Genomic DNA, 15,472 nt, shown 5'->3' on the forward strand with positions numbered 1-15,472 from the left:
TACCAGGTTTTTAATCGTAGTATTTTTGTGTTTTTAATGTATGGCTAAATCTCAGCATCAACGCCAATGGCTGAAGGGATGGTTTAAATCCAGCTAGGGTCCATGCAGGTAGCAAAAGAAATGTAAGTCCCAATGGTTCCTAGTATGGTGATCTACCTTCAGTTGTTGGCGATCTTATATTGAATTGTCTTCTTTAATTGGAATATTTTAACTTTTCGCTAGTTTTATATTTATAACTGTGATTCTCTAGTCTTTTTACTGTCCATCGTCGACAGGTTTTTATCTTCAAAATGTTTCTACTTTTATTGTATGGCTTGTTTTCGTCACGATATGGCTGCAATATTGCCGGTGTGACGTTAAACATTAACTCACTCACACTCATTGTACTGCCACACTATCATTGTACAGCCACACTACCATTGTGCTGCCACACTATCATTGTACTAACACACTATCATTAATCTCCCACACTATCATTGTACTGCCACTCTCTAATTCTGCAGCTACACTATAATTGCATTGCCACACTAGCATTGCACTGTCACACTATCATTGTACTGCCACACTATCATTGTGCTGCCACATTATCATTGTGCTGCCACACTATCATTTTACTGACACTATACTTGTACTGCCACACTATCAATGTACTGCCACACTATCATTGTACTGCCACACTATCATTTTACTGCAACACTATCACTGTACTGCCACACTATCATTGCACTGCCACACTACCATTGTACTGCCACACTATCATTGTACTGCCACACTGCCATTCTCTAGACTCACTTTCATTGTGCTATCGCACTATCATTGTACTGCCACACTATCATTGTACTGCCACACTGCCATTCTCCGACCACACTATCACTGTACTGCCACACTATCATTGTGCTGTCACACTACCATTGTACTGCCACACTATCATTGTGAAGCGACACTACCATTGTGCTGCCACACTACCATTGTGCTGCCACACTATCATTGTAATGCCACACTACAATTCTCAAGCCTTACTATCATTGTGCTGTCGCACTGTCATTGTACTGCCACACTATCATTGTACACCCACACTATTATTGTGGTGCCACACTGACATTGTACTGCCACACTATCAATATGAGGCCAAACTATCATTGTACTGCCAAGCTGTCATTGTGCTGCCACGCTATCATTGTACAGCCACACTATCATTGTGCTGCCACACTATCATTGTACTGACATACTATAATTAAACTCCCACACTATCATTGTACTGCAACTCTCTAATTCTGCAGCCACACTATCATTGTACTGCCACATTATCATTGTACTGCCACACTATCATTGTACTGCCACACTTCAATTGTACTGCCACACTACCAATCTCCAGCTACACTATCATTCTACTGCCACATTACCATTCTACACCCACACTATCATTGTGCTGTCGCACTATCGTTGTGCTGCCACACTACCATTGTACTGCCACACTATCATTGTACTGCCACATTACCATTGTACTGTCACACTATCATTGTGCTGCAACACTACCATTGTGCTGCCACACTACCATTGTGCTGCCACACTACCATTCTCCAGCCTCACTATCATTGTGCTGTCGCACTGTCATTGTACTGCTACACTATCCTTGTGCTGCCACAGTATCATTGTACTGCCACACTACCATTCTCCAGCAACGCTTTAATTGTACTGTCACACTATCATTGTGCTGCCTCACTAGCATTGTACTATCACACTATCATTGTGCTGCCACACTACCATTGTACTGCCACATTAACATTGTACTGCCACACTACCATTCTCCAGCCACACTGTCATTGTACAGCCACACTACCATTCTCCAGCCACACTATTATTGTACTGCCACACTATCATTGTACTACCACACTATCATTGTACTACCTCACTATCATTGTACTGCCACACTATCATTGTACTGCCACACTACCATTCTTCAGTCTCACTATCATTGTAATGCCACACTATCATTGTGCTGCCACACTTCCATTGTAGTGCAACACTACCATTCTCCAGCTTCACTATTATTGTACTGCCACACTACCATTTTCCACCCACACTATCATTGTGCTGTCGCACTATCATTGTGCTGACACACTATCATTAAGCTGACACACTATCATTGTACTGCCACACTATCATTGTACTACCACACCCTCATTGTACTACCACACTCTCATTGTACTATCACACTATCATTGAACTGCCACATTATCACTGTACCGCCACACTACCATTGTACTGCCACACTATCATTGTTCTGCAACACTATCACTGTACTGCCACACTATCATTGCACTGCCACACTACCACTGTACTGTCACACTATCATTGTACTGCCACACTACCATTGTACTGCCACCCTACCATTGTACTGCCACACTACCATTGTACTGCCACACTATCATTGCACTGCCACACTATCATTGTACTGCCACACTATCATTGTACTGCCACACTATCATTGTGCTGCCACACTATCATTGTACTGCCACACTATCATTGTACTGCCTCACTATCATTGTAGTGCCAACTACCATTGCACTGCCACACTACCACTGTACTGCCACACTATCATAGTGCTGCCACACTACCATTGTACTGCAACACTACCATTGTGCTGACACCCTACCATTGTGCTGCCACACTACCATTCTCCAGCCTCACTATCATTGTGCTGTCGCACTGTCATTGTACTGCCTCACTATCATTGTGCTGCCACATTATCATTGCACTGCCACACTATCATTGTAATGCCACACTACCATTCTCCAGCCACACTATAATTGTACTGTCACACTATCAGTGTACTGCCTCACTATCATTGTACTACGACTATATCATTGTGCTGGCACACTACCATTTTACTACCACACTATCATTGTACAGCCACACTACCATTCTCCAGCCACACTATCATTGTACAGCAACACTACCATTCTCCACCCACACTATTATTGTGCTGTCACACTACCTTTGTGCTGCCACACTATCATTGTGCTGCCTCGCTATCATTCTACTGCCACACTATCACTGTGCTGCCACACTATCATTGTACTACTACACTACCATTGTACTGCCAAACTATCTTTACAGCCACACTATTATTGTGCTGCCACACTATCATTGAACTGTCATCTTCATATATATATTACACACATTACCGGGAGTGTGCGCTACATACATACTACACACATTTGTAAATTTGAAGACAGAGGGATGTAGAAAGTCTATCTGTTGAACGTGTGGACTTGCTTATTTGGAATGGTTTAGCAGGCGGAAAATGTTTGACTGATTCCGTTGTTTATCGTAAGCCTTTCTATTTGGTTTTGCTCAAAAGTTGGAGGTTCTTAGTAACACTACGAGCCCTGTGTGCTCTTGCGTTGTAATCTTGAAACAAATGGCATCGCGTGTGCATCCAGGATGTTGTTAAAGGGAGTATGATGATATACATTTTGCAATTTTCTCCTAACTTTCTTAAATGTACATTGAACAATGTATTACTTCATGACACTTTTACTCATTTGTAACCAGCTGTAATGCAGCCCTTTTACTTCCATTTAACAGTTGACCTAATAAAGTATATACCTTTTTTCTCCCAAACTTCGGATACTTCTCACAATATTTTACAAAAACAGCTATCATCAAGCATTACATACCAATGATACCAGGTTTGAATATCGTCCCATGTCTTGAACAAGAGAAAACGACTTTATCAGTGAAGACGTCAAATTTGCAATTGAATATCACTAGACAAGATTATTTACCTTTTCAGTTGGATCATCAGAATTTCTGGTTTGTATTTCCGGTATCTGTTGTATAGTTTACTGATCTACTGATTGTGAAACATTGAATATGAAGCCACTGTATGTTCACTGGTGCTAGTTTTTACCATGATGATGACCATTGGACGCTTTGCGATTTTCAGATGACATATTGCGAGTTCACACACAAACAATGGATGAACTCAAACTGTATGATAAGCAGAATCAGTGGGACATTACAAAGAATGTATGCCACCCACATAATACACACATTCCACACATATTACACATTCCTTGTCAACATTGTTCCTTGTTATGATATTTGATATTTACTTTTATGTTTCATGATCAACTACTGTAATTAAGAATATATGTCATGACTGCTAAACATGGTGTTTGTAAATCAGGTAAACCAGCACTTACATTCGTCGTCAAATTTGTTGCTGAACAACTGCTGTCCTTTGCCTTCGACCAACTTCTAAACGAGTTAACACCTGGTGATTCCTCTGACAATGATGATCTGGGCAGAATTTTAGACTCACTATCCAGAATTGAGGTAAGAATTAGTAATTTTATGCTGCATTAGAAACTATATGTTGAGCTTACCTTAGTAAACATTGTGGTTACAACTTGTGTTAGCTTCCATTTTCGACCATCCCCCGTGGAAGGTTCATTATTTGACCCGGACGATCAATTCACTCCAATTTCCAACTGTCCGAAGGATTAACCTCTTCTTAGAGTTTAATTGTACCTCTCTGGTCTGCATATCTTCCTTTGTTCTCTTCTTTTAGCATAGTTTACAGAAATGTGGCTCTAGTTCTCGTGGGTCTCACGCCTCCAGGTTTTGCATTCTAGGTCCAGCAATATCATCATGTTCAAATAGCTTTACTCTTGCAAATTTAACTTTCGTTATTCTGTTATCCACTAGTAAACTATACTCAGCAAAACTGAAAACTTTACACTGATAAATTTCGACATTTTTCTTTTTCTGTTTAATCAGTATATTAAACAGTAGTAAACAGGGTGAATGCTTTAATTTCATGAAATGGTAATTTCACGAGCTAACCTTGAAGTTGTAGCCTATAAAGATGAAAACCACGAAATGCAAATGGAAAGCAAATTCACGAAGTCAATTGGTACATGTTTGCTTAAACTGAACCCGCACATTGAATGTGAGCTAGAAAAAATAAATTAAGCTTTTCATTTCAATCTTTATTTGGAAATGCGACGCCTTTCAGTTAATGAAAAAGTCAACGTGCTATGGGGAGGCTTCATGGTGGTCAGTCTGTGGTCTGTGCAAGGGCCTTTAATTGCTCACGATAAACAATTTTTAGAATCTTAGAATGAGAGTGCATAAAAACCGGAACCTTTGCCGACGGCCGGAGACCGGGAGCGTCACGTCTGTCCACTGCGGGAAGATCAAGCAATACGACTGCGTCATCTTCGGAACAGACTGCTACTGCAACTTCCACAAGTAGGGAGATGTTTGGTGGAAGAATAACTGCCCAAACTGTCAGAAATAGATTGCGCGCCGCTGGACCAATTTTAACACCGACTGGTGTTGGCCACAAGACACATAAGGTTCAATCAAAGACAAAAGAATTCGGTTGTCTTCAGCGACGAGTGTACCGCAGGCGAGGTGAACGTCATGCTCAAGTCTACGTCCGTGAAGTGGACACATTCAGTGGCAGTAGCGTAATGGTTAGGTATGTGGTTCGTTTTGCGCACACCGACATTTTCCCCTTGATGTCGTTCGAGGGAACGTAATTGATGCCCAGTACATTGATCAAATCTGTACCTGCTTATATTTGTGCAGAGACATGGCCCTGGACTAACGTTCCAACAAGACAATGCTAGACCACATACAGCAGTTCTTACAGAGAATGTTCTACGAAATGCCGGTATTTAAGTTCTTGGTTGGCCGTCGCGTAGCACCAACCGTTGCACCATTGTTACTTACAACATATTCAAGGATGTACACGAACATGTCTTTTCAGTAAGAGCCTGGCGCACCTTTACCGTTAGTATATCTAGAAACACCCCGCGGGAGATGAGTCTCTACAATGGCTCTTCTATAGGTCCCATGAAATCCATTATTGAAGGATGTTTCAGTACCAGCAACGCAATCTTTAAGTCTCAGGAATGTGTCAGTTTAGGACGCGTTTTACCTCTGCTCTTTCGACCATTGGTGATGGCGTAGTACCTCTCCGCCTCTCGCCGTTGGTGTCAAGGAACAGGTATTGTGTCTACACATGTTTTGGTACAGGACTTTTAAGTTAATATGATCTTCATTTCTCTTCTGTGCCTAGAGACCCCGTTCCCACTCGTGAGGAGCATGTTCCTCATTAGTGGAACAGTACAAAACTTATAAGCAGGACCAAACTGTATAGACTAGTTCTAACATAGTTATCTATATTTTCAACAGTTCAATATACAAACATCTCTGTTGAAACCAACTCCAGAAAAACCTGACCACCAGGCATCTTCCTAGAATACATTTTGCCTCTAGTCACCAATTTTGAGAATACTGTCAGAATAATTAGGAGGCGTTTTACAGTGGACACAGTGATTCCACCGACCAATCGAACAGTTCACCTCTGACGGAAAACCACAACTGGCCGCTTTAGTATCGCCTGTCGGTCGGAAACCTTCGGATCTGAAAGAATCTGGTAAGCCGGCTGTATAAATAGCCTCTTTTTCGCAACTCCACTCCCATTGAGTGTCTCCCATCCATCTGTCTGGCTTATCATCATTGCTGTCCTGGTAATATAAGCCTTTAGAGTTCTGACTAGACAGATCTTCTCAATCGAAGCAGATTGCACTGTCACCGTAAACCCTGATCGAGTTGTATCATTCTTAATACCAAAAATGAGATTTTCACTGACTGGTTGTCCTCAAATATCAGTTCATCACATGAAAAACGAAGGCTTCCTTGCCTTGCTTCTCCGGTTATGGATATAACTACGGGCCTCAAACGCATACAAGGGCCAGCAGAGTGATACACTTCAAAGGCAAGTCTTTCAGTGATAGCATGTCATTACCTGCCCATATCATAAATAAATATCTAAATGCCTCTTTTGGCATAACCTTGGACTTCCTCATTGGAATTAGAGTTCCAGTTTTCAGTAGCCCATCTACTAGTCTCCTAATGCTTGGAGTAATCTGAGACTCAATGTCGCCAACCTTATAGACTGCAGATAAAGCTGCAAGTGCTGTCTTTAACACAGGCTGAGGTCTAGAAGAGTGAGTGAGTGAGTTAAAATTTAACGTCACATCGACAATATTGCAGCCATATCGTGACGAGAACAGTGGATATCAATATTCAAATCAATAAATGTATAGCGTAAAAGGACAGTAAAACTTCTAGAATATCACAGTTCTTAATTTAAAACTGGTACGCTATCATAAAAATATATCACGAGAGACAACGGTGCAATATAAGAACGGGCTATAGATCACCAACAACTGAAGGTTGATCACCATACTAAGGACCATGGGGACTTACAGTACCTTTGCTACCTACATGGACCCTAGTTGGATTTACATTATCCCTTCAGCAGCCGGCGATTGTAGTCAAATTTAGCCTTATTAAAATAACAAATTCTACGCTTTAAATCCTGGTAAGTTTGAAATTGACTTTGAGAGTTTTGGGACTTACGTACCCTCTCAAGAGGACAATATTTATCTATTTACAAATCAGTTAACTCTAGATGAACCCTCTGCTTTGAAGCATAAAAAGTCTGCTGTAAAACTACAGACCACAAAAGTGCTGACTGACTGACTGAGTTTGGTTTTACGCCGCTTTTAGCAATATTCCAGCAACATCACGGCGGGGGACACCAGAAACTGACAGTCTCTAAACATACTATACTACAAAAGTTTAGACTCACTTGTGTAAATGTAAGCACTTACTTCAGTCAACTGTTCTAAACTAGATTTTGCAAAACATTCCATACTGGTTGAAGGTACTGTTTACACATGAACGGATGTATTGTAAAACAAATTCGTAACGTTGAAAAGAGTATTGTCATGAGTTCAATAAATGATGAAACTCAGAGAAAATTGGCGAATTCTTAACAAAACATTACACCAAATCGCCGCTGTTTACATGCACAATATTTGCACATGCTTTATCAATTTGATGCATGATCCTCGTGCAATTCATTTGCATACGGTTTGCAGTTGGTTCCCCCCAGGTTAGTGGAGAAATCAATCTTCGATGTAACCATACATATATACATAACATATAGTGAGTCTAAACTTTTGATGGGTAGTATATTATGCATATGCCTTGTAGATACAGCGATACTTCCAAACAATCTACAACATTAGACCAATCACTTAAAACTTCTTCCTCCACATATCCTCCAACAAAGGAGTTTCCTTTTTCTGTTCCTTAATGGTTCTGCCTCTCTTGATCCCAGTACTGAAAATCAGGTCTTTGGAAGTGTAAGTGGTGGACTCACTGTTGCCCCTGGCCAGTCTGGCGTGATCATGGTAGCCCAAGCTTTCTGTTCTACCAACACATTTAGAACTTCAGGTGGTCTTTGAATGCACGCGCGTGTAGTGATATTGTCTGACAAAACTAGTATTACTTTCCCTCGTATAACACCTTTGAAATTCTGTAAACCTATGACAACTGCAGGGAGTTCTCTGTAATTTGAATTATTTTTGGCTGACTTCCACTGACCAATAGTCTTTGGTTCGTATTCCAAGTAGTGTGGCACCGTACCCACTCTGGGAAGCGTCCGTTTATAGTTCGCCGTCAACTGTAGCATTTAGGAATCAAACTGATACCGTTCCATCCCACTGTGCATTCTAACCACCACTGAAGATTTTCAGTTGCATCACTAGTCCACTCTAATCTACTGTACCAAGATAAACGAGATAAAAGACTATAATCTCCCCCTAAGCCGTAGCGTACCTGGAAACACTACCCTACCATCTATCCTGGCTGAAAACCGAGCACTTGTCTGTAGGGCACTGACGGGTAACCAAAATCGGACTCGAGTATCCGAAAATTCTAACATAAATTTTAGTGAGAGCTACGTGCGTCTGTTTTAGGTAGTTTTCAATGAAATTTCACACAAGAATGCCGCACTTATAAGTTATAACGTCTGTATTGAATTGAAAACTGACACGAAATCTTTCCTTAAAACACGTGGTTATCAATTTGACGAAACACAAACCTAATATCATTGACTTGTTTGACTAGCATTGGTCTATGCAGGGCCACATTACTCAACTGAGCATAGGCGAAAACAGCCCATAGCAGAAACCAGTTCATGTGAAGTATAGCGCAACATGTCACAATGGTTATGAATATACAAAATCAAGTGTTTGAAAAGCTTTGAGACTAGGGTATCAATGAGGTTCAACCCACAATGCAGAGAACAAAGACTCAGAAAAACAAGCAATTGTCAAAATCAGAACATTTATCAAAACACATTTCGTTTAACCAATATCAAATGTGAATTTCTTTGAAAAGATTGCGCATTGTAACAAAGTGCATCATGGACGATCCACCACGCGTCTAGTGGCAAAATTTTAGATCTTAGATCCCACTCGTCTGTGATGTAATGCCCTGTGACGGCGATGTAACCGTGGAAGGCACAGTTGGTCCACATATCTGTTGTCAAAGATACGCCAGGGGACTGCTTTAGAATATTCTTAAGCTGAGTTTTGGTGTTGGCATATTCCTTCAATTCATAAGGTACTATGGATGGTCTTTGGACATGGTACGATATAACGGATTCAGTGAGTGACATAAGGTCTGAGATCACTAACGCACATCACAATGGCCTTGCGTTTGAGTGTCTCGTATGTTTTTGAGTCAATCGTTCTTCGGTTGTAATCCCCCGTCAGCGTGGCTTGCTTTTTGACTGGATTTTGGGAAGAATCGTCCACACTGACATTCATGTTAGAATGTTTTCTAATTGAGCTTGTTCAGCTCCCTGCATAACTCAGTATGATGATGCAAAGGCGACACATGGTTTTGTGTTTTGAAGTGTCAAGATCAAAATTTCTCATTCGTGACACGTGGTCACGTTTAGTTTAGAGCTATCTCCCTTTGTCGGGTAATCATGTCCTGGGCCTAGATTTTCGAAGCTCTCTAGTCGTAGTCGTAGTCGTAAGTGCCATACATTAACATTAACTTACGACTATCGTAGCGCTAAGAGAGCTTCGAAAATCTGGGCCCTGGAATTTGGACTCGAGTCCTGCCGTACCCGACCCATTGCCGGGTACTCGAGTACCTGTCAGAGCCCTACTTGTCTGTGGTTTTGCCAAGGTTTTGAGAAGGGTCATTTCTAGAATCTACCACAAAACCTAAATACACATTTTGTTTGACATGTAAGACAAGACTTCTCATAATTGATACGAAACCCTAAACGTGTAAATACCAACTCCTTATTCGCACTACTCTGTGCAGGAATGCTACAGACTATAAAAATCATCAATACAACTGGTTAAACGCAGATCAAGTGACGTAAAGTAGCAGCTTGTGAAAATAGTAGGTGTAATGTATTGATTGGTTGAGCTTTGGAGTGAGGATATTCATGTTATTCACGTGCATGGGCTTGCCACATGGCTGGGTTAGAGATTACTTTAGGGTAGAGTATAAATATAAGCGAGTGCTATGTGACGTCACTCGGCGGCCCTCTTCCAACCTAGTGATGTATCTCTAATGTTTCTCTTGGGGCGATTAAAGTGTGTGAAACAAGAAGATGTTGTATGGTGATATGTGAAGGTGATACACTACAGTAGGCTGAAATACTACACCAAACAACAGTACATTGAAAACATAATATTGACCCTGCCACTTGAGTCTAACGTATTGCCTGAAGTTAACATTCCTAGGTATATGACAAAACCCATATTTTGGGTCATGGGAAATAAAAACATCATCCTTTTTAACTATCGTCATATTTCACATGTGGAGCATTAAAAACCTGTTTAGCTTTTGAGTACTAATCTGAACTTATTCTTTCCCTCTTTAGGTACAACACGAATAGGATTCACACACCATGGTTTTTCACATGTCTTTGAAATAAAACCTTTATGTAGTAGCACCATTATCTCCAAGTTCAAAAAGTCACTTTCTTTTTTAGAAAAACATTTATAATTGTCTATGACAAATTGTGGGATTCACATCAGTCACATTGTCATTGGTGACAACAGTTGCTGTTGAATTCACATCCGGTGTATGCCCACCGTCCACATCCGCACGTGGTCCAGCAGCCGTCTCGGTTTCAAGTATAGAAAGACGATCTGATTTTCTTCTCAATTTTGCTAATATAAGACTCTGCTGTGTATGTCGTGATCTACGTGTTCTTCTGTATCACATGACATAAAAATCTTTTTCAATACGGTGGTATTTTCGCCTTGATTTGCGTAAAATGACCGGTGTCTGTACACGCCTTGTTCACTGCGCACGAGCGATTATTTTTAATTTCGTATTCTTAGTTTCGTTTCACTGGGCTGTGTATCACTTATAATTACTGTTGCCGTTTCAATCCAGTGACTACAATGCGGTGGAAGCACAACTACAATTTAGTGATGGTGGTGGAATTGGGTTTAACGTCGTGCTTGAGAATATTTCGCTCATATGACGACGTGCATGCGTGTGTATGTGTATGTGTGGCTGCTTGTACTAGCCCAGACTGAAGCTGGTTTTATAGTGCTAGCCCACTGAGATACCATGCCGCAGTGAAGCATGAATAACCCACTCAGACACATTATACTGACTCCGAGCCGACCAGTCCTTGTTGTACCCACTAATGCCGAGCGCCAGGCAGGGACCAACAAGTACCATATTTTAACGTCTTTTGGTATGACGCGGTCGGGGATCGAACCCGCGACCTTCCGCACTCCGGGCGGACGCTCTAACCACTACACCACGGAGGCGGTCACAATTTAGTAGATTTATGTCATAACTAATAATAGAGTCATGACATCCAATTCCAAAGAACGATGAAACGAGTGTTACCTGTGGTAATAACTATATTAAGAACAGTCAACAGTGAAAGAACATGGCTAACAATCAAACGTCATGCCCAAATCCCAATTTCTGGACATCTGTTACTTGGAATATTCCTGATTTGTGTGGTCAGATACGATTTTCGACGAACAGCCATTTTAACGCCATGTGGTCACCGAATGTCAAGGTCATATGGCACGTGGTTTTGGCCATGGGAGATAATCAAGTAAATCCTAAAAATTACACTGTCACAAAGTAGACGAATTGCAGGACGGGGGATACACGGCTAGAAAACTGTGAAATATGTTTAGCATGAGTAGACGAGTTACCACGTCCCTCGCATGGAAACACTGTAAAAACTCTGACGCCATACCTCGTCCATCGAATTCAGAGGCTACAGCTGGAAACATCTTGGTAGTACGCAAGGGTTGTAGATGTCTGGAGTGATATCGCGTCCCTAGGATATATGTGCAGCTGTGAAAATTTTGCGTCGTATGGAAAGAGTTAAAGATATTGATCTGTAATTAGACGGATCGGTATGATCCTGGACAGGCTTTGGTATTGGGACTACAACGGCATTACGCCACAAAGTTGGGATTAAATTAGCATTTAATAATTGAATTTTTAAAAGAAATGGAATCATTAGGTAAATTTTGAATAATTTGTTTTGTAAATAGATAAATGACATTTTAACATGATAGTATAAATTAGTAACTGCGATTGTTAGCGGCTGTATCCTCAAAGGGGGTTAAAGTATCGTAACATTATTGTCCTCCTGAGAGGATACGTAAGTCCCAAAACTTTGAAAGTAAAATTTAGACTTACTTTAGACTTTTTCAACGCAGTATTTCTTTGTTATTTTAAACTTCGGCTAGACGTTTCCCACAATAGCCAGCGGCTGAAGGAATGGTGTAAATGCAACTAGGGCCCAGCCAGGTAGCAAAAGCACTGTAAGTCCCCATGGTTCCTAGTATGGTGATCTACCTTCAGCTGTTGGTGACCTATAACCCGGGTTTTATATTGTATTGTCCACTACTGTAATAAATGTGTTAATGCTTACATGCTACAGCTAGTTTTAGCTTTCTATCTGTGATAGCCTAGTTGTTTTACCTCCTTTGTTGACAGGTTTTACTAAATACCTTTATTTATTATTAAATTATAAATTGTTATAGTCACGATATGGCTGCAATATTGCCGATGTGACTCTAAATCTTAACTCACTCACTCACCCCTGGCCTGTTTGCAGTCGTCGGTAAACGAATGTGCGGTGTCGCAGAGGACTTGCGAATACTTTCATCAGCTATTTTATTCAGTATGTCCGAGAACAGCTGAATAGGATCCATATATTGGCGAAAAGGTCACACAAAATGACTGAAGTAAAGGCCCGTCACTACAGAAATAAGTTGGTTTCCGGAACACTGAAACTGAGAAGAAACAACATGGAAACCACCATTTCCAGTTGGTTTCCATGTAGTTCCCTATAGTTTCATTGTGGTTTCCATGAAAACTGAAACTGAATTCTGCACCATTTCCGGCTGGTTTCCAGTGCGATTCATTACCCACTCCCCCAAGCAGAATCCAACTGGTTTCCGTGTTTTCGTTTATTAAAGGTTTCAACCTGGTTTCTGTTTTTTCGTTTATTGTAGGTTTCAACCTGGTTTCCATGTTTCCGTTTATTGTAGGTTTCAACCTGGTTTCCATGTTTCCGTTTATTGTAGGTTTCAACCTGGTTTCCATGTTTTAGTTTGTTGTAGGTTTCAACCTGGTTTCCATGTTTTAGTTTGTTGTAGGTTTCAACCTGGTTTCCATGTTTTAGTTTGTTGTAGGTTTCAACCTGGTTTACATGTTTTAGTTTGTTGTAGGTTTCAACCTAGTTTCCAAGTTATAACAACCATTATTGGCATGAGAATAATTAAAAGAAATAAGGGAATAAATAGCAGTGAGTATGGAATGTTTTCCTAAATTCATCAATGTAGATGAATCCATATTATTTGGTTTTCCAATTTGAGAAATGTTAACTCTTTCCCCAAGAGAGGAAGAACTTTCTGCTTCTTCTTCTCCGGCCAGTCAATCGTTGTCAGGACCTTCTTCCTGCTTTCCAGCTTCTGAAAGTTAGAAAACAATAAACAATCAGTACAAACAAGCATTCGTCAACAATATCGCTAGCTGGACAAAGGAAAACTGTCCAATGTTTCTTAAGCTTGAGGAAAAATAAACTGTAACCACTGTCCAATAAGCACGAAGTTCAATAAATCAAAACTGATCATTTGACCTGAAAAGTGATAAAAGTTTCAATCGCAGAAGAACTTAGTGAAATTTGTAAGAGTAGAGAGACAAGCGAGAGAAGGACATGTTTCCTTAGCTTGGGTTGGACATTTGATGACTGACAAAAAGAGATTTTCTTGCACTAAATAACAGTTGTGACTTATAGAAAACATTGACATTGAATTAATAACATCTCTTAGGAATGCACACTAAATTCATGGGTCTTATTAAAATTCCGGCTTGTTGCAGTCCCTGCAGAGGATCAACATTAGGGTTTATAGCTGTAAGTATTGTGGGAAAATAGTCACACATAGGTCATCGTGGACTGACCATTCAAACTCGTTATATACACAGTAGAAAAGTGTTGCACCCCCTATCTTTTTTCCGGGGTATGATGTTTTTTGCGTAACTGAACGATAACAGAATGAGAATTAGAACCTGGATGGTGCATACACCAACAAACCAGTCTTGTGCCGTTAAAGAACTCAAGGAACTTTTTTGCAATCTGGATCAACACGCTGTTCAACGTTCCCTGGCTAATCGAGGAGTGAAATGGCACTTAAACCCTCCATACTCGCCACACTTTGGAGGTGTATTCAAGACAATGATAAAATCGGGTAAACGTGCCATCTTCGCTATCCTGGGGAATGGTGATGTCACAGACGAGGAACTGGAAACTGCATTTACTGGAGCTGGAGCCCTGATCAACTCGCGTCCTCTCACCTATCAGTCGACTCATCCCCAAGATATGATTCCTCTGACACTGAATGACTTCCTGCATGGCCAGATCGGAGGGATATTTGCTCCATAATCTGTAGACACTACAGATTACCCTCCACGAAAGCGCTGAAGACGTATTCAAGAATTGATGAGACACTTTTGGAAGCGCTGGATGAAGGAATGGCTCCGAAGTCTGAACCAAAGACGGAAATGGAGAACTCCAAGCAGAGACCTGTGTGCCAACGATGTTGTTCTTGTGATTTCTCCGGACACTCCATGAGGACAGTGGCCCCTTGGCAGGATTGTGAAGACATATACAGGATGAGATGGACATGTTCGCATGGTGGATGTACGAATTGGGCAATCAGTGATTACCAGGCCAGCAGACAAGATCTGTCCACTGGAGTGGTCAACTGAGAATTGTGATACAGATTTGTGACTTTGGATACATCGGATACAGCGACTTTGGATATATCGGATACAGCAACTTTGGATAGATCAGATACAGCGACTTCGGATACAGCAACTTGGATTCTGTGACTCGGATTCTGTAACATCGGATTATGTGATACGGGATTCTGTGAAGACATTGGAATCTGTGCATTGTGTGACATTGGATTCTGTGGAGACATTAGATTCCCTGGATTCTGTGACTTTGGATTATGTGACATCAAGATTGACACTGAACTGTGAACTGTGAGTCTTGAACTTTGACTGTGAA

At 40.9% G+C, this 15,472-nt stretch overlaps 1 protein-coding gene across 1 annotated transcript in view; it reads left to right on the forward strand.

Moving 5' to 3' along the window:
- LOC124278291 overlaps window positions 1–15,472 on the forward strand; it is a 48,984-nt gene that overhangs the window by 14,354 nt on the left and 19,158 nt on the right. The window contains exon 2 of the mRNA XM_046714018.1: window positions 4,196–4,344. Within this exon, the coding sequence (XP_046569974.1) occupies window positions 4,196–4,344 (149 nt within the window). The remainder of the gene's footprint in view (window positions 1–4,195; window positions 4,345–15,472) is intronic.

This window comes from Haliotis rubra, unplaced genomic scaffold (assembly GCF_003918875.1).
Source record: "Haliotis rubra isolate DU_JTF1 unplaced genomic scaffold, ASM391887v1 Scf234, whole genome shotgun sequence".
In the NCBI taxonomy this organism is placed as follows: domain Eukaryota; kingdom Metazoa; phylum Mollusca; class Gastropoda; order Lepetellida; family Haliotidae; genus Haliotis; species Haliotis rubra.